General features: G+C 36.8%; 2 protein-coding genes across 7 annotated transcripts in view; one reads left to right on the top strand and one right to left on the bottom strand.

Moving 5' to 3' along the window:
- Positions 1-6,600, top strand: part of LOC149477139 (uncharacterized) — an 87,421-nt gene extending 80,821 nt beyond the window's left edge. For all 6 annotated transcript variants that reach the window (XM_089710638.1, XM_089710640.1, XM_089710641.1 and 3 more), the window contains one exon: positions 6,385-6,600. In XM_089710638.1, the coding sequence (XP_089566764.1) occupies positions 6,385-6,513 (129 nt within the window). In that variant the 3' untranslated portion in view covers positions 6,514-6,600. The remainder of the gene's footprint in view (positions 1-6,384) is intronic.
- A 3,104-nt stretch (positions 6,601-9,704) lies between these two features.
- The window catches only part of dnr1 (E3 ubiquitin-protein ligase defense repressor 1), a 36,571-nt gene continuing 19,233 nt past the window's right edge, over positions 9,705-27,042 (bottom strand). The window contains exons 2-6 of the mRNA XM_089710599.1: positions 18,262-19,016; positions 16,079-16,292; positions 12,710-12,868; positions 11,198-11,334; positions 9,705-10,367 (exon numbers count right to left, since the gene is read on the bottom strand). Of these exons, the coding sequence (XP_089566725.1) occupies positions 10,268-10,367; positions 11,198-11,334; positions 12,710-12,868; positions 16,079-16,292; positions 18,262-19,016 (1,365 nt within the window). The 3' untranslated portion in view covers positions 9,705-10,267. The remainder of the gene's footprint in view (positions 10,368-11,197; positions 11,335-12,709; positions 12,869-16,078; positions 16,293-18,261; positions 19,017-27,042) is intronic.

Genomic DNA, 27,042 nt, shown 5'->3' with positions numbered 1-27,042 from the left:
GGTACGATTTTATGTTGCTAACACGTTCGACAGCACGCAAGGTACGATTTTATGTTGCTAACACGTTCGACAGCACGCAAGGTACGATTTTATGTTGCTTACACGTTCTGCAGCTTGCAAGGTACGATTTTATGTTGCTACCACGTTCGACAGCACGCAAGGTACGATTTTGTGTTGCTCACACGTTCGACAGCACGCAATGTACGATTTTATTTTGCGTGCACGTTCGATGGCACGCAAGGTACGATTTTATTTTGCTTACACGTTTGACGGTACGCAAGGTACGATTTTATGTTGCTAACACGTTCGACAGCACGCAAGGTACGATTTTATGTTGCTTACACGTTCTGCAGCTTGCAAGGTACGATTTTATGTAGCTCACACGTTCGACAGCACGCAAGGTACGATTTTATTTTGCTAACACGTTCGACAGCACGCAAGGTACGATTTTATGTTGCTTACACGTTCGACAGCACGCAAGGTACGATTTTATTTTGCTTACACGTTTGACGGTACGCAAGGTACGATTTTATGTTGCTAACACGTTCGACAGCACGCAAGGTACGATTTTATGTTGCTTACACGTTCTGCAGCTTGCAAGGTACGATTTTATGTTGCTCACACGTTCGACAGCACGCAAGGTACGATTTTATTTTGCTAACACGTTCGACAGCACGCAAGGTACGATTTTATGTTGCTTACACGTTCGACAGCACGCAAGGTACGATTTTATGTTGCTAACACGTTCGACAGCACGCAAGGTACGATTTTATGTTGCTAACACGTTCGACAGCACGCAAGGTACGATTTTATGTTGCTAACACGTTCGACAGCACGCAAGGTACGATTTTATGTTGCTAACACGTTCGACAGCACGCAAGGTACGATTTTATTTTGCTTGCACGTTTGACGGTACGCAAGGTACGATTTTATGTTGCTACCACGTTCGACAGCACGCAAGGTACGATTTTGTGTTGCTAACACGTTCGACAGCACGCAAGGTACGATTTTATTTTGCTAACACATTCGACAGCATGCAAGGTACGATTTTATGTTGCTAACACGTTCGACAGCACGCAAGGTACGATTTTATGTTGCTAACACGTTCGACAGCACGCAAGGTACGATTTTATGTTGCTAACACGTTCGACAGCACGCAAGGTACGATTTTATGTTGCTAACACGTTCGACAGCACGCAAGGTACGATTTTATGTTGCTAACACGTTCGACAGCACGCAAGGTACGATTTTATGTTGCTCACACGTTCTGCAGCTTGCAAGGTACGATTTTATGTTGCTAACACGTTCGACAGGACGCAAGGTACGATTTTATGTTGCTAACACGTTAGACAGCACGCAAGGTACGATTTTACTTTGCGTGCACGTTCGGTGGCACGCAAGGTACGAATTTATTTTGCTAACACGTTCGACGGTACGCAAGGTACGATTTTATGTTGCTAACACGTTCGACAGCACGCAAGGTACGATTTTATGTTGCTAACACGTTCGACAGCATGCAAGGTACGATTTTATGTTGCTAACACGTTCTGCAGCTTGCAAGGTACGATTTTATGTTGCTAACACGTTCGACAGCACGCAAGGTACGAATTTATTTTGCTAACACGTTTGACGGTACGCAAGGTACGATTTTATGTTGCTAACATATTCGACAGCACGCAAGGTACGATTTTATGTTGCTAACACGTTCGACTGCACGCAAGGTACGATTTTATTTTGCTAACACGTTCGACTGCACGCAAGGTACGATTTTATGTTGCTAACACGTTCGACAGCACGCAAGGTACGATTTTATGTTGCTTACACGTTCTGCAGCTTGCAAGGTACGATTTTATGTTGCTACCACGTTCGACAGCACGCAAGGTACGATTTTGTGTTGCTAACACGTTCGACAGCACGCAAGGTACGATTTTATTTTGCGTGCACGTTCGATGGCACGCAAGGTACGATTTTATTTTGCTTACACGTTCGACAGCACGCAAGGTACGATTTTATGTTGCTAACACGTTCGACAGCACGCAAGGTACGATTTTATGTTGCTAACACGTTCGACAGCACGCAAGGTACGATTTTATGTTGCTAACACGTTCGACAGCACGCAAGGTACGATTTTATGTTGCTAACACGTTCGACAGCACGCAAGGTACGATTTTATGTTGCTAACACGTTCGACAGCACGCAAGGTACGATTTTATGTTGCTCACACGTTCTGCAGCTTGCAAGGTACGATTTTATGTTGCTAACACGTTCGACAGGACGCAAGGTACGATTTTATGTTGCTAACACGTTAGACAGCACGCAAGGTACGATTTTACTTTGCGTGCACGTTCGGTGGCACGCAAGGTACGAATTTATTTTGCTAACACGTTCGACGGTACGCAAGGTACGATTTTATGTTGCTAACACGTTCGACAGCACGCAAGGTACGATTTTATGTTGCTAACACGTTCGACAGCATGCAAGGTACGATTTTATGTTGCTAACACGTTCTGCAGCTTGCAAGGTACGATTTTATGTTGCTAACACGTTCGACAGCACGCAAGGTACGATTTTATGTTGCTAACACGTTAGACAGCACGCAAGGTACGATTTTATTTTGCGTGCACGTTCGGTGGCACGCAAGGTACGAATTTATTTTGCTAACACGTTTGACGGTACGCAAGGTACGATTTTATGTTGCTAACACGTTCGACAGCACGCAAGGTACGATTTTATGTTGCTAACACATTCGACAGCATGCAAGGTACGATTTTATGTTGCTAACACGTTCGACAGCACGCAAGGTACGATTTTTTTATGTTGCTAACACGTTCGACAGCACGCAAGGTACGATTTTATGTTGCTTACACGTTCGACAGCTTGCAAGGTACGATTTTATTTTGCTAACACGTTCGGCAGCACGCAAGGTACGATTTTATTTTGCTAACACGTTCGACAGCACGCAAGGTACGATTTTATGTTGCTAACACGTTCGACAGCACGCAAGGTACGATTTAATGTTGCTAACACGTTCGACAGCACGCAAGGTACGATTTTATGTTGCTAACACGTTCGACAGCACGCAAGGTACGATTTTATTTTGCTTACACGTTCGACAGCACGCAAGGTATGATTTTATGTTGCTTACATGTTCGACAGCACGCAAGGTACGATTTTATGTTGCTAACACGTTCGACAGCACGCAAGGTACGATTTTATGTTGCTAACACGTTCGACAGCATGCAAGGTACGATTTTATGTTGCTAACACGTTCGACAGCACGCAAGGTACAATTTTATGTTGCTAACACGTTCGACAGCACGCAAGGTACGATTTTATGTTGCTAACACGTTCGACAGCACGCAAGGTACGATTTTATGTTGCTAACACATTCGACAGCATGCAAGGTACGATTTTATGTTGCTAACACGTTCGACAGCACGCAAGGTACGATTTTATTTTGCGTGCACGTTCGGTGGCACGCAAGGTACGATTTTATTTTGCTAACACGTTTGACGGTACGAAACGTACGATTTTATGTTGCTAACACGTTCGACAGCCCGCAAGGTACGATTTTATGTTGCTAACACGTTCGACTGCACGCAAGGTACGATATTATGTTGCTTACACGTTCTGCAGCTTGCAAGGTACGATTTTATGTTGCTAACACGTTCGACAGCACGCAAGTTACGATTTTATGTTGCTAACACGTTCGACAGCACGCAAGGTACGATTTTATGTTGCCTACACGTTCTGCAGCTTGCAAGGTACGATTTTATGTTGCTAACACGTTCGACAGCACGCAAGGTACGATTTTATTTTGCGTGCACGTTCGGTGGCACGCAAGGTACGATTTTATGTTGCTTACACGTTCGACAGCACGCAAGGTACGATTTTATGTTGCTAACACGTTCGACAGCACGCAAGGTACGATTTTATGTTGCTAACACGTTCGACAGCACGCAAGGTACGATTTTATGTTGCTAACACGTTCTGCAGCTTGCAAGGTACGATTTTATGTTGCTAACACGTTCGACAGCACGCAAGGTACGATTTTATGTTGCTAACACGTTCGACAGCACGCAAGGTACGATTTTATGTTGCTAACACGTTCTGCAGCTTGCAAGGTACGATTTTATGTTGCTAACACGTTCGACAGCACGAAAGGTACGATTTTATGTTGCTAACACGTTCGACAGCACACAAGGTACGATTTTATTTTGCTCACACGTTTGACGGTACGCAAGGTACGATTTTATGTTGCTTACACGTCCGACAGCACGCAAGGTACGATTTTATGTTGCTAACACGTTCGACAGCACGCAAGGTACGATTTTATGTTGCTAACACGTTAGACAGCACGCAAGGTACGATTTTATGTTGCTAACACGTTCGACAGCACGCAAGGTACGATTTTATGTTGCTAACACATTCGACAGCATGCAAGGTACGATTTTATGTTGCTAACACGTTCGACAGCACGCAAGGTACGATTTTATGTTGCTAACACGTTCGACAGCACGCAAGGTACGGTTTTATGTTGCTAACACGTTAGACAGCACGCAAGGTACGATTTTATGTTGCTAACACGTTCGACAGCACGCAAGGTACGATTTTATGTTGCTAACACATTCGACAGCATGCAAGGTACGATTTTATGTTGCTAACACGTTCGACAGCACGCAAGGTACGATTTTATGTTGCTAACACGTTCGACAGCACGCAAGGTACGGTTTTATTTTGCTCACACGTTTGACGGTACGCAAGGTACGATTTTATGTTGCTTACACGTCCGACAGCACGCAAGGTACGATTTTATGTTGCTAACACGTTCGACAGCACGCAAGGTACGATTTTATGTTGCTAACACGTTAGACAGCACGCAAGGTACGATTTTATTTTGCGTGCACGTTCGGTGGCACGCAAGGTACGAATTTATTTTGCTAACACGTTTGACGGTACGCAAGGTACGATTTTATGTTGCTAACACGTTCGACAGCACGCAAGGTACGATTTTATGTTGCTTACACATTCGACAGCATGCAAGGTACGATTTTATGTTGCTAACACGTTCGACAGCACGCAAGGTACGATTTTATGTTGCTAACACGTTCGACAGCACGCAAGGTACGATTTTTTTATGTTGCTAACACGTTCGACAGCACGCAAGGTACGATTTTATGTTGCTTACACGTTCGACAGCACGCAAGGTACGATTTTATGTTGCTAACACGTTCGGCAGCACGCAAGGTACGATTTTATGTTGCTAACACGTTCGACAGCACGCAAGGTACGATTTTATGTTGTTACACGTTCGACAGCACGCAAGGTACGATTTAATGTTGCTTACACGTTCGACAGCACGCAAGGTACGATTTTATGTTGCTAACACGTTCGACAGCACGCAAGGTACGATTTTATTTTGCTAACACGTTCGACAGCACGCAAGGTATGATTTTATGTTGCTAACATGTTCGACAGCACGCAAGGTACGATTTTATGTTGCTAACACGTTCGACAGCACGCAAGGTACGATTTTATGTTGCTAACACGTTCGACAGCACGCAAGGTACGATTTTTTTATGTTGCTAACACGTTTGACAGCACGCAAGGTACGATTTTATGTTGCTTACACGTTCGACAGCACGCAAGGTACGATTTTATGTTGCTAACACGTTCGGCAGCACGCAAGGTACGATTTTATGTTGCTAACACGTTCGACAGCACGCAAGGTACGATTTTATGTTGCTAACACGTTCGACAGCACGCAAGGTACGATTTAATGTTGCTAACACGTTCGACAGCACGCAAGGTACGATTTTATGTTGCTAACACGTTCGACAGCACGCAAGGTACGATTTTATGTTGCTAACACGTTCGACAGCACGCAAGGTACTATTTTATTTTGCTAACACGTTCGACAGCACGCATCACACTCGGACTTCTTGCTGACATGTACTTATTAGCTGGAGGTATGAGTGTGCGTACATATACGTGTATCTGTTTTTTTAATTTATGCATTTATTTCTGCTGGTTCTTATGATTCTCATATCAATTGCGGGAATAATATCAGTCTTGTTTGGGATCGTTTTTTTTTTCTAGTTGTTTTATGATAAACTAGCTTTCCACCCGCAGCTTCGCCCGCGAAGTCAAAGAAAAACCCGCATAGTTCCCGTTCCCGTGGGATTTCCGGGATAAAACCTATCCCATTTCCCGGGGTAAAAAGTAGTCTATGTCCTTTCTCGGGTATCAAAATATCTCTATACCAAATTTCATGCAAATTGGTTCAGTAGTTAAGGCGTGATTGAGTAACAGACAGACAGACAGAGTTACTTTCGCATTTATAATATTAGTATGGATTATTCATTTATCTGTATTTCTGTGCAGGAAATAATAGCGTACTTGAAGCAGCTGTCGGCTGCGATCGGCCATGAGGTCACTGTGAAGGGGGTTGGTGTGCAAAAAGGGGGGACGCCACGTTGCAGTCACTGGGAAGGGGGGACGTCACTGAGTTAGTGTTGGAAAAGTGGGTTGGGAAAGTTAGATATAATCAAAATGATAATATTACTTAGTTATTTATTTAATAAATTTATTAAAAAATTACATTGGTTTTATTATTCCCTTGAAGTTGAAGCCGATCTATTATTACCAACGTCCTACCTATATGTTCGATCGACAAAAGTTCTGCCTTAGCAACTTCAATACAAATATTATGTATCTGAATATTTTATGAACACACCTACCTTTTGGACCATATGAATAGATATAAAATAGATTAAGTTGTTTTAAATAACTATGGTTAGACTTCGTAATGAATTCCTAACCATATAATACTGAGGTAGGGCAAAAATCAATTTAATTCATTAAAAAGTTACATTTTAGTAAAATCATAATCGGTTCATTTCTTTCGTATCTGCGATAAGATGCCGCTAGTAACACACTGAGTAAAATACAGTTTATGATTTACTAGCTTTCCGCCCGCGGCATCGCCCGCTTTGTCTAAAACCTAATCAATTATATATGTATACTAAAACCTACCCTTGAATCTATCTACATATTAAAAAAACCGAATCAAAATCCGAATCCGTTGCGTAGTTTTAAAGATTTCAAAGGGACATAGGGACCGAGAAAGCGACTTTGTTTTATAATATGTAGATATTCTATAATATTATTTTCATGAAACGATTATGACTTTATAAAATGGTAACGATACATTAAAAAAATTATAGAAAAAACAGGGATGGTGGGAGCATAATAATGAAGCTTATCCTAAGTGCTTATATTATAAATGCAAAAGTTTGTAAGAATTTATGGTAAGTATTCAAAACTATTGTTACTAATTTACAATCAAATTTATTCGCATCGCAACAAAATAGCAAAGTTTTAGTTAAATTTTGGGATCGTTATAATTTTCGGCCTCAGATCAACTAATCGTATATGTATAATGATTAATCGTAATAATGATTAATCGTAAAAATAAATACTATACGTAATAATAATAAATACGTAGGGACGTAGAGTTGAGTAAATTTTTAACACGTAGCACGTAGCTAATAAATAAGATCGTTTCATACTTAAAACACGAAGCGACATCTAGTGGCTATTTTCGACGATAACTTTTCTTTAGATTATGGTTGTGCTGTGGTGCACCTACCTGGAATTATTTCAAATATAATATAAACCATAAGCGTATTTTTAAATTTTATCAAAATCGTTCGAGGTAGGTGCACCACAGCTAAACTCTAAAGACAAGCTGTTATCGTAGAAAATAGCCGCTAGATGTCGCTTCGTGTTTTAAGTATGAAACAATCTTATTTATTAGCTACGTGCTACGTGCTTCTAATTTACTCATACTCTACGTCCCTGTTTTAAAGTAAAATGTAACGAGGAGCATAATAGTACTTTTGTTTTCCTCTCCCTTATCCCTCTGAAAATAATTTAAGACAGCTTAGGATGAAATACATATTAAATTGTAAGTACACTCACGGTATATTTACTTATATATTTTTGGCAAACATGTTCAATGTTCATGCACTAATTAAACAATAGCCGAAGACTTTCCGTTGGATCAGTATGCACCTGTAGGCTTTATAGATTATTGTAAATGACATACGAAAAGGTAAAGGTGATGAAAAAAAAATTAATTTTCTTATTATCAATATTATATTTACGTCTTGGTACATTGTTGTGCGGACAATTACAGTTACGGAAATTACAGACAATCGAGTTTTTTTTTTCTTCTTTTATGTCCCTTTAAACTTTAAAAACTGCCACAATATTGTCTCACTCATGATTTATTTTTATTAAATCAATGAAAACCATCGTCCTCATCATAGCTACAATTTCCGGCCGTGTCTTCATCCGCGTAGTTTAAAAAAATTCAGAGCAAGGACCAATTTTCGCCAGTCATTTTTATGGACTTCAAATTCGTACAATGGACAAGCGTAACATTCAAAATTTGGGTGCCGTCAGCTGCAAATCCGTGGATTGAAATTTGAATAGTCTTCTACAATAATTGCATATTTTAAGCCCGTAAGAAATGATTGCGCCTGGCTCACGTAACTATAGGTAGTGTGGCCGTAGCAAACGAATTATGATGTGTTATAAAATTAATTCTTATTCGTTTCATTGATAAGTAACATGTATTAGCATAGTCATTAAATATAAATATTGTGTGTAGTAAATGTGTGTTTCCGATCATAAAATTCACTATTTCTATAATGCGTATATAATGGATATCTAGCTTATATTATGTTGATTTAAGCTTATGTAATAACGATATAAGCCGGAATTGAATCATAAAACTTATTTTTGGTGTTTTTATATTCTGTAAATTAGCTGCTTGACCCAGTATCGCATGGGTTAACAGAAATATAGCCTGTTACTAGAGAAATGTGTAGTTTTTCCTTAATTAAAGAATTTTGGAAATCGATCATGGTGTTTTTAGAAATAAAAAAGATTACGATCATTGAGATAATATTAATAGGAGACGACACCGCCTACATCACTTATGTTCCACTCAACATACGTCATGTGACGTATGTTGAGCGGTATTTTTTAATGGTTTTAAAGTGAAACGCATCAAACATGCCTTCGTGTGTGTTACGATATTGCACAAATAATACAAATAATACGGAAAAGTGCAAAGGAATAACTTTCATCGTTAAGTACCTAACTAGATAATAATTTTTAAAACTTACTTAGAGCAAAAAAATGGCGCACAGATTTTGTTCGTGGTGTCTCCTCCATACGTAGTAATATTATCTCAATGATTACGATACCTAGTCTTATCTACATTCTGTTCGGTAAATTAGTTTCTAAAATTAGTCCAAGTTAGGTACTCTTTCCTTATAGTTTTAAGCAGATATTTTGGTACCTTCTATATTTTTGTTTAGTAAAAATTTAAACAAGAACCCATTTGGTCTAAGATCCGAACATAAGACGAAATTCAACGGCGTGATAATAGAATGAGACCAATTTTATAATTCGCCTTATGTTCGGATCTTAGACCAATTCATTTGAATATCTAATCCCTAACCTTGACCCCACTACTCGATTATGCAGGTCTGTTTTTTCGATGAAATAAATATTTTCAACAAATTGAATTGATATGAATAAGAGATAGGATTTTTACAAATTCAATTCACTATATTTTCATTTTAATATTAAATAATTGGGATTAAGGTGACAAATGAAACCACAAGGCGTATAATATTATAGCTATATTTTCATGTTTTTACGATTTTCACAAAATATATCTTATAGACCATGGGTCTTACACTTATTATAACTTATTGATAATCTTCTATTATTAGTTTTACCGTAAATTAACGTAACCAATAAAGAGAAATGCATAAATTTAAGAACATTTTTGGTTAGTTTAAAGTATTATTTATTTTATCACAAAGTTATTTTTAAACAAAAAACCTTCTAAAACGAAGGAAGCCTTAACTGGGTACTTCTATCATTATAATATTATAATGGTTATAGATAAAAAGAATAAGTACCGACATGAGCCATAAGGGACAACCCGATTGGCAGTTTCATAGCAATTTATTGTCATTTTTTACACTAATTAATAATGTTAACTGGAATGACATCGCCCATTCCGTAAAAAAAATGCAAAAATAGTCACTATGACTAGACGGTCACACGTCACAACAGTTTATACTCTGTGGCTGCACTGACAGCTGTCACTCTGCGCACAAGATGGCGGGAACACACGTCACACGAGGTTGGTTCGTTCAGGGATCGCCGTTGGGTCGTCGCTTCATTTTATGATCACTCCGGTGCTCTTTTGGAACTCCACCGGGAGGAATATGTGCATCAGCTTCTCTATTTCGCCGCGACACAGCGGACAACGCTCGCATCTGTAATAGAAGAAATTTATATTAAAATCATTATCACACATTAGTTTTAGCTTGTATAATATTGGTCATTTGAAGTTGTAATAAATATTTTTTCTTGAATTTGACTTTTATTTTTATTTATTATCCTATTATTCTATCCCTTGTTATAAAATGCTTATTGCTCTTACATACACATTCTAGAAATCTTATGCTCAAAATTGATAGTGACTTATTATTAGATTTTGTCAGTAAATACAGGATATAAGTTGGGTTATAACTATATTCACAATATAAGCTACGTATTGCAAGTTATGTGTGTTGTACATGGTGTGTTGTGACTTGGGATGCAATGTGTATTGTGAGGTATAAGCTTTAATGTAATGTCGTGTGTCATGTTTGAGTTGTGCTGTGTTGTGTGTAGCATGTTACGTGCTACGTGTCATGTCAAATGTTGCGTGTCGTGTCGTGTGTTGTGTGTTATATGTTGTAAGCCATGTATTGTGTGTCACTTGCCGTGGGAGTGTATATTGTTTGTATGTAGTTGCGTATCATGTTGTGTGATACATATATTGCGTGTCACAATGCACGTGCCAAATGTCACATGTTACGTGCTACATATAATATGTCACATTTCGCGTGTTGCATGTTACGTGTCTCATGTTGTGTGTAGCGCGTTGCGTGTTGTGTGTTTTGTTGTACGTGTAGCATGTTGCGAGTAGTGTGTTGTTGCATGTTACGTATACATATTATCTCGTGTTGTGTTATGTTTTGCTTGCCACATGTCACATGTAGCGTGCCACGTGTCACATGTCACATGCACGTGCCACAGTCACATGTACGCGTATACACACCTGGCAGCGCAGGCACCACAGCAGGCCACGTGCCGGCAGGGCAGGAACAGCGTGTCGATGGGCGCGTCCATGCACGCGCGGCACGCGAGCCCGCCGCTCAGCGAGCGGGAGCGGGAGCGGGAGCGGGAGCGGACACACTAAGGAATAAGGATGTTATTATTTATTTATAATATACACATGAACAAAAATACAATAAAAGTACACAAATAGACCTATAGCACAGAATACATAATAGTAGCTAAACGGTACAGAACGGACACTCTCCGCCTCCCGCCAAAATTAAACATTTATCTCACCCCGCACGATCAGTCTAAAAATGGTCCACATTTTTCTACAAGGACGATACGCAACGAAGATTGACAACATTAATCAGTAATTTTATTCTTTTGGATTTGTTATTATCGTTTTTCGTAGAAAATGGTTAGATATTGTGCTGTTTACGGATGTATTTCATCAGAGAAACGCGAATTTTTTTTACGCTAGTCACAAATGTGCCAACCATAAAGCGTTAACACACACATTTGCAGTCTCTACAGTGTGACTGTCAAAACGATAATTTTGTATGGAGTGTCCGGGGTGTGCCTATAGTAGTATGTATGTATATAGTAATGGAAGGAAAGTAATGAAAGATTTAACGTGAATTAAGTTTTTAGAGAAAAGTTTATTTATTAAGTCTTTAATAGTTAAGAAGTTTTACTTGCGACAGCATATTTTTCTGTTCGTTTGTCTGTCTTTCATGTGAAAACGACGCGATTTTTACTACACCTGAACATTTTTTTAATAGTTATGTAGTTACAACTAAAATTTAATAGAAAGAATTTGTACTTGCGACAGCATATTTTTAGGGTTCCGTAGCCAAAATGGCAAAAACGGAACCCTTATAGTTTCGTCATGTCCGTCTGTCCGTCTGTCCGTCTGTCCGTCTGTCACAGCCGATTTACTCGGAAACTATAAGTACTACAGTGATGAAATTTGATGGGAATATGTGTTGTATGAACCGCTACAAAAATATGACACTAAATAGTAAAAAAAAGAATTGGGGGTGGGGCCCCCCATACATGTAACTGAGGGATGAAATTTTTTTTTTCGATGTACATACCCGTGTGGGGTATCAATGGAAAGGTCTTTTAAAATGATATAAAGTTTTCTAAAAAACATTTTTCTTAAAGTGAACGGTTTTTGAGATATCAGCTCTCAAAGTCGTAAAAAGTATGTCCCCCCCCCTCTATTTTTATAACTACGGGGTATAAAATTCTAAAAAAAATAGAGGTGATGCATGCTAATTAACTCTTTCAACGATTTTTGGTTTGATCAAAGTATCTCTTATAGTTTTTGAGATAGGTTGATTTAACTGTAATTTATTATATTTGCTGCTACGGAACCCTTTGTGCGCGAGCCCGACTCGCACTTGGCCGGTTTTATTCTGTTTATCTGTCTTTCATATAACAACGAAACGATTTAACACTACAATTTTTAAAGAAGTTACAGATATAGTTAGAAAGTTTTCCTCACCTCGCTCTTAACCGCCTGCCTCGGCCTCGGCTCGTGCACCTGCCTCGCGTGTGCCTCGCGCCTCGCGCGGTCGTGCACTTCGCGGCACGTGCGTCTGATGTCGAACACGTAGCGACGGCCCAGTGTCGTCGAGTCGTTGAAGATCGACGCTATTGTGCCCTGGAATAGAGGAATATACAGTTAAAATAATGAAGAAAAACTAAACCGCCTTCAAACTAGACAAAATTTAAATAGGACTAAGGGACTAAGCAATTCGTAGATACCAAAATCGTCGCCTTACTCCATAACGTGACGGTAGTGCCATTACGCACTAGCTTTCAAATAAAAAATTAAAATATGTAGTCAAATTGAGAACTTGATAATTTATGTTTCAATTAAATCACCAACAATAATTTTGGATCCATTGAGTAATGGTCCAAGAGCCAGTGAACCCTGGGAGTAACGGTCTCCCTGTAAGGCTAGAAATTTGTATACTTACGATTTATGGCATTCTAAGAGCAATAGCCATGACCTGGCAGGCGTCAGCCCTGCACGTCATCAGCCCTTTTATTTTTTAAACTGTTAAAAGAATTGGTTTTCTAAACTTGTTTCTGTAAATTTGAAAATTTAATAGGACAAAGTTTATTTATTGTACATCTTAAAAAAAAATTGACAGGCGATTACAATAAGCAGAAGTATATGACAGATCAATTAGAAAACGCACAGTTGATGGGGTAAAATAAACTTTATCCTGTATACTCGAAATTTTTATATGTCTTCAAATAAACGTCTCAGAGTAAGTATGTACAATGCCAGGCGGTTTTGAACAGCATAAGACCATGACAGGCGAGGGGACAGTTGCTAAGGGCGGCGTGCAAATAAGAAATTTTACATGAACGCATACAGTAAATGCAATGTATTTTATTGTGTTTTATAATTCAAATCAAAAAAGCTTTTTAAATGTATTAAAATCACAATAAAATACATTATTTCATTTTTTTAATATTTTAAAATGCATAGGTAGGTACCTACTTCAAATAACTTTCTTTATGATGATTATGATAAATAAATATGTGAGCAATCAATGTCTTCTTAAAGTACTACCTACACCACCTAATATTTATTTTGTAATATTTTTGGAACAAGTATGTTCCATATCGCGCGTTGCGAAAGGGGGCTAGACATGGGCTAGACAGAAAAAATAAAGGCCAAAAGTTGTAACGAAGCTTTTTTTTTTTTAAATCGTGGCCGCGTCGCCACGCTATGTGATGTTATTATACATAGTCTATATTATAGTAGTGACACTACTAGCTATACAAGGTAATATAATAAAACTGAAGAATTTGCTCGTTTGTTTGCTATGTTGAACGCGCTAATATCAGGATTCAGGAACCACGGGTCGGATTTGAAAAATTATTTCATTCATTTGTTAGATGGTCTATTTATAGATCTTATAAGATAAGCGAAAACTTACAAAACTAAAATTATTTAATATTTTTGTACGTTTAAATAAAATAAATCTTTACTAATATTATAAAGCTGAAGAGTTTGTTTGTTTGTTTGTTTGAACGCGCTAATATCGGGAACTACTGATCCGATTTGAAAAATTCTTTCGCTGTTAGATAGCCCATTTATCGAGGAAGGTGATAGGCTATGTATCATCACGCTACGACCAACAGGAGTGACAGACAGAATGCACTATATGCATTCACGCAAAACCTCCCACTCGCACGCCCTTAGCAACTGTCCCCTCGCCTGTCATGGTCTTATGCTGTTCAAAGCCGCCTGGCATTGTACATACTTACTCTGAGACGTTTATTTGAAGACATATAAAAATTTCGAGTATACAGGATAAAGTTTATTTTACCCCATCAACTGTGCGTTTTCTAATTGATCTGTCATATACTTCTGCTTATTGTAATCGCCTGTCAATTTTTTTTTAAAATGTACAATAAATAAACTTTATCCTATTAAATTTTCAAATTTACAGAAACAAGTTTAGAAAACCAATTTTATTAACAGTTTAAAAAATAAAGGGGCTGATGACGTGCAGGGCTGACGCCTGCCAGGTCATGGCTATTGCTCTTAGAATGCCATAAATCGTAAGTATACAAATTTCTAGCCTTACAGGAAGACCGTTAGTCCCAGGGTTCACTGGCTATGGTCAACGGTTTTATGTACATATTTCCTAATTGTAAATTTCCTTATTCCTCGTACATCCTTATTTATTTTTAACCCTTTGAGTCATACCTATTTACCTAATATTTTATACTTAAAATTTTCCAAAAATATACATTAGGTATACCTACTGTTAATTTAAAAGTAATATATCATAATAAGCATTTAAATATGCAAATTAATATCAACTGCTTAAATTTTGTGGCGTAAATACCGACACACCTCTGATCAAAGTCCACAAGTTTTAATCATAATAATTAACGAGGTATTATTATTATTCGTTTAACACATTTTCAAAGTAATTTACTGATAATAAGATAACAGATCATTTTAGAAATTTCACACATAATAATCAAGCAAATCTTGTATTTTGAAAACTAGATAGACGTCATCTATACATATAATAAATCTGTAGAAGGGTCAATTCTGTACATTGAAAATATTGAAAAAATAAATAGCAGGGGGTGTTACTGGATCGATACCAAACCCAAATATGTGATTAAAAAAATTTTTGTCTGTCTGTCTGTCTGTCTGTCTGTCTGTCTGTATGTGAAGGCATCACGTGAAAACTAACGGTTCGATTTCGATGAAACTTGGTATAAATATACCTTATTATCCTGGGCGTAAAATAGGATACTTTTTATCCCGTAAAAATACGTAGGAAAAAATAAATCTTGATTTTTCTTAATTTTTCCGCGCGGACGGAGTCGCGGGCGGAAGCTAGTTAGAAATATTATCATTATCAATAAAAAAACATCGCAAAATATACGAATAGACTGTATGTTATTTTTGTCTGTCACAGTACTAAACGAATTTAATTGAAACTTTCGTGATTAACTATCAATTATGGCCTGGAATAACCTTCATAATAATATCGTAAATGTAGGTATATTCTTTTTCCAAGTAGGCAACCTGTGCTGTTTATGGTCGGCGTACCAATGTCTCTGGTCTTTTACCATCACTACATATAACATAATATAAAATAAAGTCGCTTCCCACTGTCCTCCTGTCCCTATGTATCTTTAAAACGACGCAACGGATTTTGCTGTTTCTCAAGGATTTTGCTGTTTGTGTACATCATTTATAAGGTTTCCGATAAAGGGCGCGGAAATCTTACCTACTCTTAATCTATGAAATTACTCTTACTCCATGAAATTACTCTTACTCCATTAAATTACTCTTACTCTATGAAATTACTCTTACTGTTCTTACCTTCAAGTCCCGTATGAACTGTTCCGTGACGTCACTGCGCACGGTCTCACAGCAGTAGAACGCGTGCTTCTCTGTGACCGCGCGGTACAATGCCGCCGCTTGGCCCGAAGTCGCCATCTTGACGTGCAGCGTGGCCTCGTGCGCGCCCGCCACGTGCGTGAGCTGGAAGATGCGCCGTAGTGGCTGCGCGCGGTGGATCGCCGTGTAGGGAATACTGGAATGGGGGAAATGGTTGATTATGTACTAGTCTAGGTACTATGTACCTATAACACTTCCTCTCAATACGCCTGTAGAGGAATGTGGTGTAGGTAATACTGGAATGGGAGAAATGGTTGGTTATCTACTTGTCTAGGTGAAGATATACCTATAGGACTTGCTTTGAATACTCCTGCGCAATAATGTGGTAGGGAATACTTGATGGGGTTGATTGGTTATCTACTAAGCTAGGTGACGATGTACCTATGGGCTATGGAGGAATACTTCCTCTCAATACCCCTGCAGAGGAATGTGGGAAAAATATTAGTTTTATTTACAAGTCTAGATAGAAAAAAATGTAAAAAAGTTGACTCTTTTTATCAAAAAAACAATAATTAATTGGTTACAAGCATTTATTCTTTCACTTTTTCATGCTGTGACCGTGAATTATAAACGAAAATAATGTTCATAACAACATTGGATATGCAAAGTCCGTGTTTGCCAAACGATTTCAAAATGGCGTCTGTTGACACAAAATACAGTAACCATAGATTATACAAATACAATTACTGCACGATTATCTAATCTGTGGACAAATTTATTTATGAAAACCCGCGATTTGCTTATTACGAATAATAAGTTCAATATTTCTGTCTTCTGATATTTTTAACATACAAGTTAAATCCTACATGTTTTCATTTTTTAATTTAATTTTAAGCTCACAAAAATAGGCAATTTAAGATTAAAGTCTGACATCACACAATCAGACATAAGTAATAAAGATTTCCTTTAAAATTTCCGTTCTGATTATCTATCTTAAAGTAAATATATTCATTTGCTATTGTTTCAAGTAAAGAGGCTCTCATAGACTAGATAAGAGAGAAAAACAAGGTAATCGAATGCACTGTATCTATTTAGTACGTGATAACGTATTTATATGAAAAACAATGTGTTTGTGCAATAAATAGATTTTAAATAGTGATTATTAGTTATTACTTAGACAATAGAATTGTTATCTAAATGCGTAGTTGTTTAAATATTGTTTTTATGGGAACAAGAAATATAAGTGCGGTTTATTTATTTATCAATCCTTTATTGCACTTAAACTGAATAAAAAAGAAATACACACACTTAAACATAGCTTAAACTAAGTACAAATGGCGGTCTTATCGCTTTAGAGCGATTTCTTCCAGACAACCTTTGGTACAGTAGAGGAAAAAATATAAAAGCGGTTCAGAATTACAGTCGCATATTTATTTATTTCCGTCCAATAAAATAAATTACTTCATTTATAAACAATGTTTTGGTTTAACATTTAAATGTGCGATGCATTCCAGCTTCTGGTAATCTTTGACAAAAACATGAATTTATATTTTCGACCAATGTTACCTAAAATCTTACAGTATATTCTTCTTTAAATTTTATATATAAACGAACAAAGAACATCGAAGGTGACTTTGCTCACAATATTCATAACAAATCTAGAAATTTTCGAGCACAGATAAATAATTCGTACCTACACAACAATGGCGGCGTTTGTTTTGACAGCTGCGGATGCGTACGAAAATAGATTTATCCGTAAAGTTAAAGTATTTGTTTAGATAATTGTTTACTGAATAATTGTATAATTAAGTAATTATATTGTATTGAATGACTTATCTATTACGCGCCCTTGTGTTTATATATACGCAGTATAAAAATACTTGATCATAAATTATGTACTTCCTAAGGTTTTGAAATTTTTGCGTATTTATTCACGGTCAAGTTGCCAAGGCCTTTATGGTGATTTATCGTTTCTATTTAGCTATCGATATTTTCTATATCAAATATCAATAAATTTTCTGGATAATTTTTATGTTTCCTAATTCCTACTTAAAGAGTTTATAATCATTTGGAAAAACAATAATTTTACCTATTTGTAGGAATTTTTGTTTGATACCTGTTCTACTATTTAGAATATCTTCCTACACAATAATCATGAAACTCACCTCTGCTTTTCAACTCCGATGTCATGCTCTCCATTACACGCCGGGCGGTACACCACGATGCCGTGGGGGCCGACGCTCACGCACGTGCTCAGCCGGCAGCCGCAGCCCGTAGCGCTCTGCCCCGAGGTCAGGCAGCCCACTGTCGCTCCTCCATCTATCTCCTGCTCATCACGCGCACGAGGCTCTTCTTGCTGCGTGTGGTATAACAGGTGACTGTATAGATTGTGCGCGTTGTTGCTCGCCGTCACTGGCTTGCAGAAAAACAATTCCTCCCCGAAAGACTCAAGCTTCGATATTTCCTTCAGCAGCCGATACTCCGCTTGGGACGCCCGCATGCCGGCTATCTCGCAGTGGTACTCGATAATTTTATCCACGTGGTCTTCTGATTTCTCGCCTTGCGGGCCGATTCTATTGCATTCTTCGTACACATGTGTGGGCGCGTCCGGATCGCAGTCTCCCGTTTCCGCTTGAGCTATGTACGCGATCAGACGCCTTGCCACTTCTTGATCAGCTACAACTAGTCTTCCTTCGATAAGGTCCAATTTCGCATGCAGGTAGAAGATGTGGCGGGTCTGTTCGTTGATCAGCAGGTGGGGCGGGACCCAGAACTTGACGCGCAAGTCGAGGCGCCCCCCGGGGATGCGGTGCGGGTCCAGAGGGTTGCGCAGGTTCAGCCATCGTCCTGGTCCAGAGCCTGAGCAAACGCGAAGACCGAAGTAATCAGCTTCTGCGCCGATTTCTAGCTTCTCGCATACCTGGAACAAAGAAAAGAATAATGAGTTCTATGTAAATATTCAATAGCGTATATTCTTGCTTGCTTTATCAAGTCTATGAAATCACAGTTTGTTCTGTGTTTTAAATAAAAGTATTATTTTAAACCAATTACATTATAATCAAGTTTGGCGTATAATGATAGCTTACATCTTCTCAGAAAAGATTTAGTTTTCATTGAAGTAGAACAATTTAGAGATATTAATAATAGTCGTCCACATGCAGACGTGTTGTGAAAGGTAGTTTTTGAAGGTTTACATAATATGCTTAGGAATAGAAAGTATGATAAACTACCGCTGCCAAACCTATGCTACAATCTGTAGATACAGAGGAGAGATGAGGAGATCCTCATTAATTCAAAAAAACAAGGGTCAAAAAGTTATCATACTTTTCTTTGTTTTGCAAACAATTGCGTAGTTCGATTAACCACGCATACCCGTAGGTATATATTGATTTGCATGTGATTTCACACAGTATAATGTTTACTGCATTTTCTAGAACTGATTGAACAAAACAATTACGTAATTGTTATTGTAAGTGCATACAGAGAGACAAACTAATACCTGTATAAATACAGGACGTAGTTATACACATATATTTATGACGTTTTATGTATTTATGCGTTCCTGTTTACTTCTTCACACAGTACTTGCAAATATCTTAGCCGACTGCGCATATTATGAACAAACTCCGATTGTTTACCGTGTTTTCCCTGTTTCCATAATAATATACCTTCTACACTTCCTTACTGAATAACACATTTAAATTTAACTATTGTATTCAATATAGAGGTACGTAGTAGGTATGTAATATGTATAATGTATGATTGATTCAAGAGGAAGGTTTTAGTACATAATTTATTATGTTTTAGACAAAGCGGGCGAAGCCGCGGGCGGAAAGCTAGTAGATAATATAATACCATACTATAGTCTTCACATTCTTCATCCTTTGTTTACAACACGTGTGAACCATGAATAATAAGAGTACAAATGTTTACTATAAAGAGAATTTGATCCGATAGTCAATGAATGCCATGCATGGCTCCTATCAAGTTACGAGACTACTGCGTTGTTATTAACTTAGGTCACTTGAAAACAATACAGAATACAGATACATCTATAATATAAACGATATAAGTTATAACTATGAAAAAGTTTATCAGCTTGTAAATGTAAAATGGCGTCATTTTCAGCAAACAATATTTTGTAACTTGATGGAAATAATATAACATCGAGAACAGAAACCAAAGCCATAAATTATTTATTTTTTAAATAACATTCTTATTGATGTTTTAATGATTATAATTGTAAATTTAATAATTATGGTTAAGCACAGTTACATTCTAATTAATGACATTAACAATTAGAATTAATTAGTGAAAACAATATAGGCGTCTACTCGTTTTAGTAAATAGAATCTACTGCAATACCGCGGCACCTTATTCTAAACAAACACGCCAAAAACAAACAATTTCGGCTAGAAACATCAAAAAGCACGTGTAAATATAAAACAATTTCCCGCTGCATCGATATAATTAAATATCATTTACGTGTGTATGACGCTAATGATTCTAATATACAGCTGAATGAAGTAATTACTATTATAATTTCACAAAGTTAAAAGGTTGCAACATGCGCATGCTCATCATTATTCAAATTGAATGTTTTTCAGAATCTTGTGAATACGTGGATTTTCTGAAAATAACTTTTCAGTGTTATAAAGCTGAAGAGTTTGTTTGTTTGTTTGAACGCGCTAATCTAAGCTAATCTCAAGAACTACTACTGGTCCGATTTGAAAAAATTTTTCGGTGTTGGATAGCCCATTTATCGAGGAAGGCTATAGGCTATATATCACCACGCTAAGACCAACAGAAGCGGAGCCACGCGGCTGAAACGGCGGAGCGCAGCTAATATATGAAAACTATAGGTACAAATAGGGAAATTGTATCACACAAAATCTAGAAAAAAAATCTATTTATATTCAACCTCATTATAAAGTAACTAGATTGCACAATAGCACAGTAATTATAGTTCATGATGCATTCAATCACTTGCATAGCTACAAGGTGCGCACGCGCACCCCACGACGCCATCTCGTGATCGTCTAACGTTTATTTCTTCCTATTTAACATTTAAAATGTCAATATAAAATACTATCTTACGCGGATATTACGACTGTCTGTCTGTAACGTTAATAGTTTTTATAATCGCTTCGTGAAATTCGTGGAAAATTGGAAATGCATGGCAAATTTAAGGAATGAATAACTTTTATATTTACAAATATGTAATATGCTTTTTTGTGTTGTTCTGGATTAATCACAAGACGGTTCTTGCAACTAATTCCAAGTGCCTACTGAAACCAATTCGTATGCACGATCTTATTTTTTCCCTGTCTATATATATAATAAAAAAAAAGAATAAACGTGATAAACTTCAACTAATTAAGAATATAAAATTATCCACGTATTGTACATTATTTATAGCACTAGAATGATCCTTCGAGCTGGATATTTGTTCAACATTCTTAATCGCTATAATAAAAAAATCCACTTTATGGCATGCTAGATTAAACAAACCGTATCTTAAAACAAACAGCCTTTTGGTACTATTTTCGTACTTTAGCACGATATAAAATAATTTGGAAAATCCAAAAGTGCACGCCTCATAATTTTTTTTTAATAAATATTTATTAATTATTATTTTTGTTTATTTAATAACAATTAAACCACATCGAATCAGACCCTGAAAAATGAAAGGTTCTATTCCTGAGCATACTCAAGCGTAAGAGAAAAAAAAAGACTCGATTAGTAAAGTATTTCGGTCGCTATCGTGTTAACAAGAAAAAGGATCCGCACATACAGACACACGGACGTCCAAGACAGAACTTTTTTAAACTGTTTTTTAACTAGTTTAAATAACAAAAATGACATCAAAAATATCATGAACGTTAAAAATAGTGTTTTTTCTTAATATGTGTGTGTATGTATTATCTTACAAGTGCAATGTATGATACATAAAGACATTTTAAGTTTGAAAAATCAGATGTTTTGCGCGAAGTGACAGTAGTACCAGGCCTCCGTCACTCGCTCAAGGTCGCGCTATAAGTGCCTACCGCACAGTAGGTCGGTACCGACCCAAGCGGCAGTTGGTTGGCACACGCGAGACTGCGCTCCCGCGTCACGTTTCCCGCGCTCGCTACCAAGATGCCCGGTTATTGCGATACAAAATGCGATGAAATTAAAGCACATATAATTTTTATCTGTATTGGTCTTGTGGCCGCAGATTCACCCGAATGAACCCTCTACCCGTGAACCCGTAAATCTCAGCCATATAGTTAGCAGCCCCCGAGCCACGCAGTAACAAAGAAACTCACAAACCTACCAGGCTACTTTTTATCCAGGAGACACATATAGCGGGTCCACGCGGGTGAAACCGAAGGAAACAACTACTATCAATAAGATTTCAATTTTTTTTATTGTATAATGTAACAAATATAATTAACAATAAAAAATTAAGTGTTTCAGCAACTCTGTGTTTAATTTACGCGCTCGGTACAACCCTAAAGTTTTCGTTTGATGACGCAATCACGCGGCGTGCGCGGGAAACTCGCTTCTCGGTGCGTGTTCGTAGAGTACGTTTCTTACTGCAGCCGAGTTGCGGCGCATTTTGTATGTAAATATAGCGTAGGTATTTTAGCTTTTGTATGGGAGTGATGTATCTGTTACGAAGTAACTATTCTCTAATCTGTGGTAGTACCCACCTCAACGCTTCGCTTATGAGGCGTGCAATAAGGTTATAGCCGCACATGCAACCGCAACTAAATATATTGAGGGTAGCCTACTTATTAAGGGGTCAACGACCGCGTCTTGGTGTGAAAATTCCTTATTGCAGATGCTCTTAACCCTTAGCAGGTATCGTGGGTCAAATTTGACCCAGAAGCGAACATTTTCGGTTATAATTCTTTTAATATATTTTATGCAACGACTGTGCGCTTCTACGTATTCTCAGTGCTTCACTAGCTGCGGCGGGGGGTGGAAGTGCAGCGCTGGGACTATCTTAGGAGCGGAGGTAAGTAGCTGTCTGGGTCACTTTTGACCCACGACACCAAATAAGTAACTTTTTTCACTGGGTGTAATTACGTACTTTTTTGTTTTAGTGTTTATTTGTACTACAATGGAGGCTTTTTGAACGATAGACAAATCGAGGAGTTGATATAGACGACTTAAGTGATGATTTGGAATCGGAAAATGAAAGGACACCAAATATAACCCAACTTTGTGACGACGAAATCATCGACGACGATCGAGACAGTCCCTAACCTGTTAGTTGCTCAGAAGACAGTATTTTGGAGTAAGTTCTGACGACAGTGAAAAAGAAAGAGGAGAATACGAGAATAAGAGAAAATACGAGAGATGAGAGCGAAGAAGATGAGGATGATGGTTGATGGTAGAAGTCATTTTGGTTTTGGTTGTCATTTTTTTTATTTTATGCTGATCTCAGAAGTAATATATTTTTTTGTTATTATAAAGATATGAGAAGTGCCATAAATATCTTTTAGTTAAATTTTTTCTTACATTTCTATTTTTTTTATGTTTTAAGTTCACACTAACCAAAAAGTGCCAAAGAATAAGGTTAGTTACAAATGCGTGTAAAACATGATATTTTTTTATATATTCTAAAATTAAACAAAGTTAGTTTTGTAAAAAAATATTTGTTTATTTCATGACTAACCATATTTTATACAAATTATAAAAAATCAACGTTCTACAACAGATTGTTTGGTATGGGTAAAATTTGACCCACGATACCGGTAGTGTTGCCAAAAAAGGCGATACCAGCTAAGGGTTAATCTTACTTAATTTTGAGGCGTCAAAAATTTAAGTACTGATAATTATTCAACGCAGAATTACAATAAATTTTAACTTTTCTCATATTTTAAGACGATGAAAGAAATTACACTCGACAAATTACTTGCAATTTTTTACAATCATACATAATATGATAATGCACAAAAAGTAAAATATCTCTACAGCATTTTACTCAGAACTCGTTCCCGAGAATTTTCCCAAGTCCCAAAGTGGAAAAAACTTGCAGCAATTTCAGTGATCAGGTTTTGGGAAATCATCAAATTGCTTCTCCTTATTCGTTAAGTTTTTTCGTTATAATTATATACAGTTATGATGTACCAGGAATTATTCAATAATATGGATAATTGAAGTATCTTCTTCACCGAACAGTTTTTAAAAGAAAATTAAAGATCATTTGTATTATTTCGTTATACTGTCTGAATAAAAGTTTAGGACTTAGGTGATTTTAGTTTCACTTCCATTCTTGGTAAAATACCACTTTGCCGATTGTCTAAAACAACGGATGTCATGTTCAGACAGTATATTGACAATAATTACTGAACCGGAAACTATAAAACTTTGGCATTGATAGCAAATCTATGCGACTTTGACAAAAGCGGAACAAATTGCAACCGATACGCTGGCACAATACGGACATACAAATGTACTACAAAACAGATGCAAAATTAAATTTGTAACAGTTCGCTAAATTCTATGTGCAAAGTGGTAAAATCTTCTATAATGATCTTTACAATGCTTTTAAATAAGTTTTTCCACGTAAATTCGAAATATTTTGAGATCTTGCTAATCAGGTTTAGCGGTGTTGCCTGCTAATTATTCTTAAGTCTTAACAGATTTCTATCCAGGATATTTTATACTTATTAGGCGAGATTGTAATCGTTCAAAGGTTATAACCGTTATTAAATTTAAAAACATCGTGAGGAGAAATTTTGACCGGAGGCCCCGCCACAACCAGACGAGTTACGTAAAATTATAATGCCAGATGTGAAGGATGGCGTCGAAACGTTTAAAATATTGATGTTAATTTATGTTTTGGTGATAATATCCCATAATGTATAGGATATAATCACACAGAATATGGTTCTTCTACGAGTAGTGTATTCTTTGTCCCTTATCTCTTGTCTTCAAAATGGTATGGTAATATGTTCAATTTGAAAATAATTCAATATTTAACACAGGTAATAAAAGTAAAAAAATTAAATGAAGTCACTTGTTTAGTTAAACTTTTTTTTGCAACATTTTAAAATGACTTTATCAACTATCTCAACTGTTGCTAGCTAGTGCCGCGCCCGGAAAACATCCTAAAAACTGAACCGGTTTTGAGATCACGTCTAAACGCAAATTATTATTACAAAGCATAGGTACTTCAAACTTTTATCCATGATATTCAAGGTTCCACATTTTTTGCACAATTATTTTGCAGATTTATTTTAATAAACTATATTTATCATCACTAGATACATCACTACATAGTATAAAACAAAGTCGCTTTCCCTGTCCCTATGTCCCTATGTCCCTTTGTACGCTTAAATCTTTGAAACTACGCAACGGATTTTGATGCGGTTTTTTTTAATAGATAGAGTGATTCAAGAGGAAGGTTTATATGTATAATAAGATCCATTAAGTAGTGGAGAAGTACTGTTATTTTTGAGGTTTCTAATGTGATGTCGTAAAAAATTACATTTATTCCGCTTACATTGCAAACGCAGGCTGAACCCTACGAGTTTTATCAAAATAATGTACTAAGTATTATACACATTGAAAAGGTCTACAGAAAAGTCCGCGATGGTATATGTCTATCTCTTATGGATAACCCACAATAACTTTTTTTTGTCATTTACTTTTTACGACAAATAATGGCTAATTTTCGAAGCGATTTTAACCAATACAGCATTAATCCTTAACCAATTAAATACCATGGATACATTGTTCATTTAATATAGATCTATATGGCCCTTTACACCGTATGATTTAAGTGAATATTTTCGAAGATATTACAGATTTAAAAATTGCAGGACGTAGCGTTTGCGGCCGCCCGGCTATGTATTTTATACCCGTGCGATGCCGGAGGCCGGAGCGGGCCGCTATATTTTTATACCTATACAACGTTCACAATTTTTCTGTAGTGTATTTAGTATCAGCATTGCACCCGTGCGAAGCCGGGGCGGGTCGCTAGTACCTAGTATAAAACAAAGTCGCTTTCTCTTTCCCTATGTATGCTTAAATCTTTAAAACTAAGCAACGGATTTAGATGCGGTTTTTTTTAATAGATAGAGTGATTCAAGAGGAAGGTTTTAGTGTATAATTTATTATGTTTTAGACAAAGCGGGCGAAACCGCAGGCGGAAAGCTAGTTTTATATAAATTCCAAAAATAAAACAGTGTATTCACTTCAAAGTTCCGAGTAAGCTAGACTTTGCTTCGGAGAGATTTCTGAACAGAATATTAAAAAGTTTGCCAACCAAACTGGTTATTCAATTGTGTCGTCCGGACAAAGTTTAAACTATCATTACACGTATTATACCTCCTACATAATAACACCTTTATTACTATTATTTCAATAAAATTTATGTCGATGTACTAAAAACAAAGGTTTTCATTTTTCAACATGACGGATTGTAAATTCAAGATAACGTCTTTAGGGTAAGCAGTGTTCTACGAGAAAATTACGTTGATAATTGATATGATAAAAGACTTAATTCTATTGTTTTTTTTTTATCTTCATTAACATAATATTATCTGATTTTAAATTTTTATAATCTTCGATTTGTCTTTGTTACGAATTTAATAATAACTACCTATAACTACTATTTATAGAACACGAGGCAGTTAAGAAGTTCTAAGATACGAGGAAAATATATTTTCTTTATTAGGTACCTACCACGTAAAATTATTTTCCAGAGAAATAAAACAAGGAAAAGCGAAATTTTGTAGTGACTATTTTATCTTATTTTAAGCACAGTCATGATAGACTAATTTTCCCTATGATTTCTAAGAAATACCCTTTTTGTTGCAAATATCTATCGACTAATGCATTTCTGATTGCATTATGATTGAATGCAATATAACTTCTTGTCTAATGTGATTTACAAAGAGAAAGCTCAAAACCATCCCCAAAAGGATATAATATGTAATAGTTATAAT

The sequence above is a fragment of the Colias philodice genome, chromosome 25 (genome assembly GCF_061535455.1).
Source record: "Colias philodice isolate Cphi_HAF_F1 chromosome 25, ilColPhil1 Martin Lab GWU primary, whole genome shotgun sequence".
Lineage (NCBI taxonomy): Eukaryota > Metazoa > Arthropoda > Insecta > Lepidoptera > Pieridae > Colias > Colias philodice.
The sequence above is the reverse complement of the archived record's forward strand: the minus strand, read 5'-3'. Positions and strand labels throughout refer to the sequence as shown.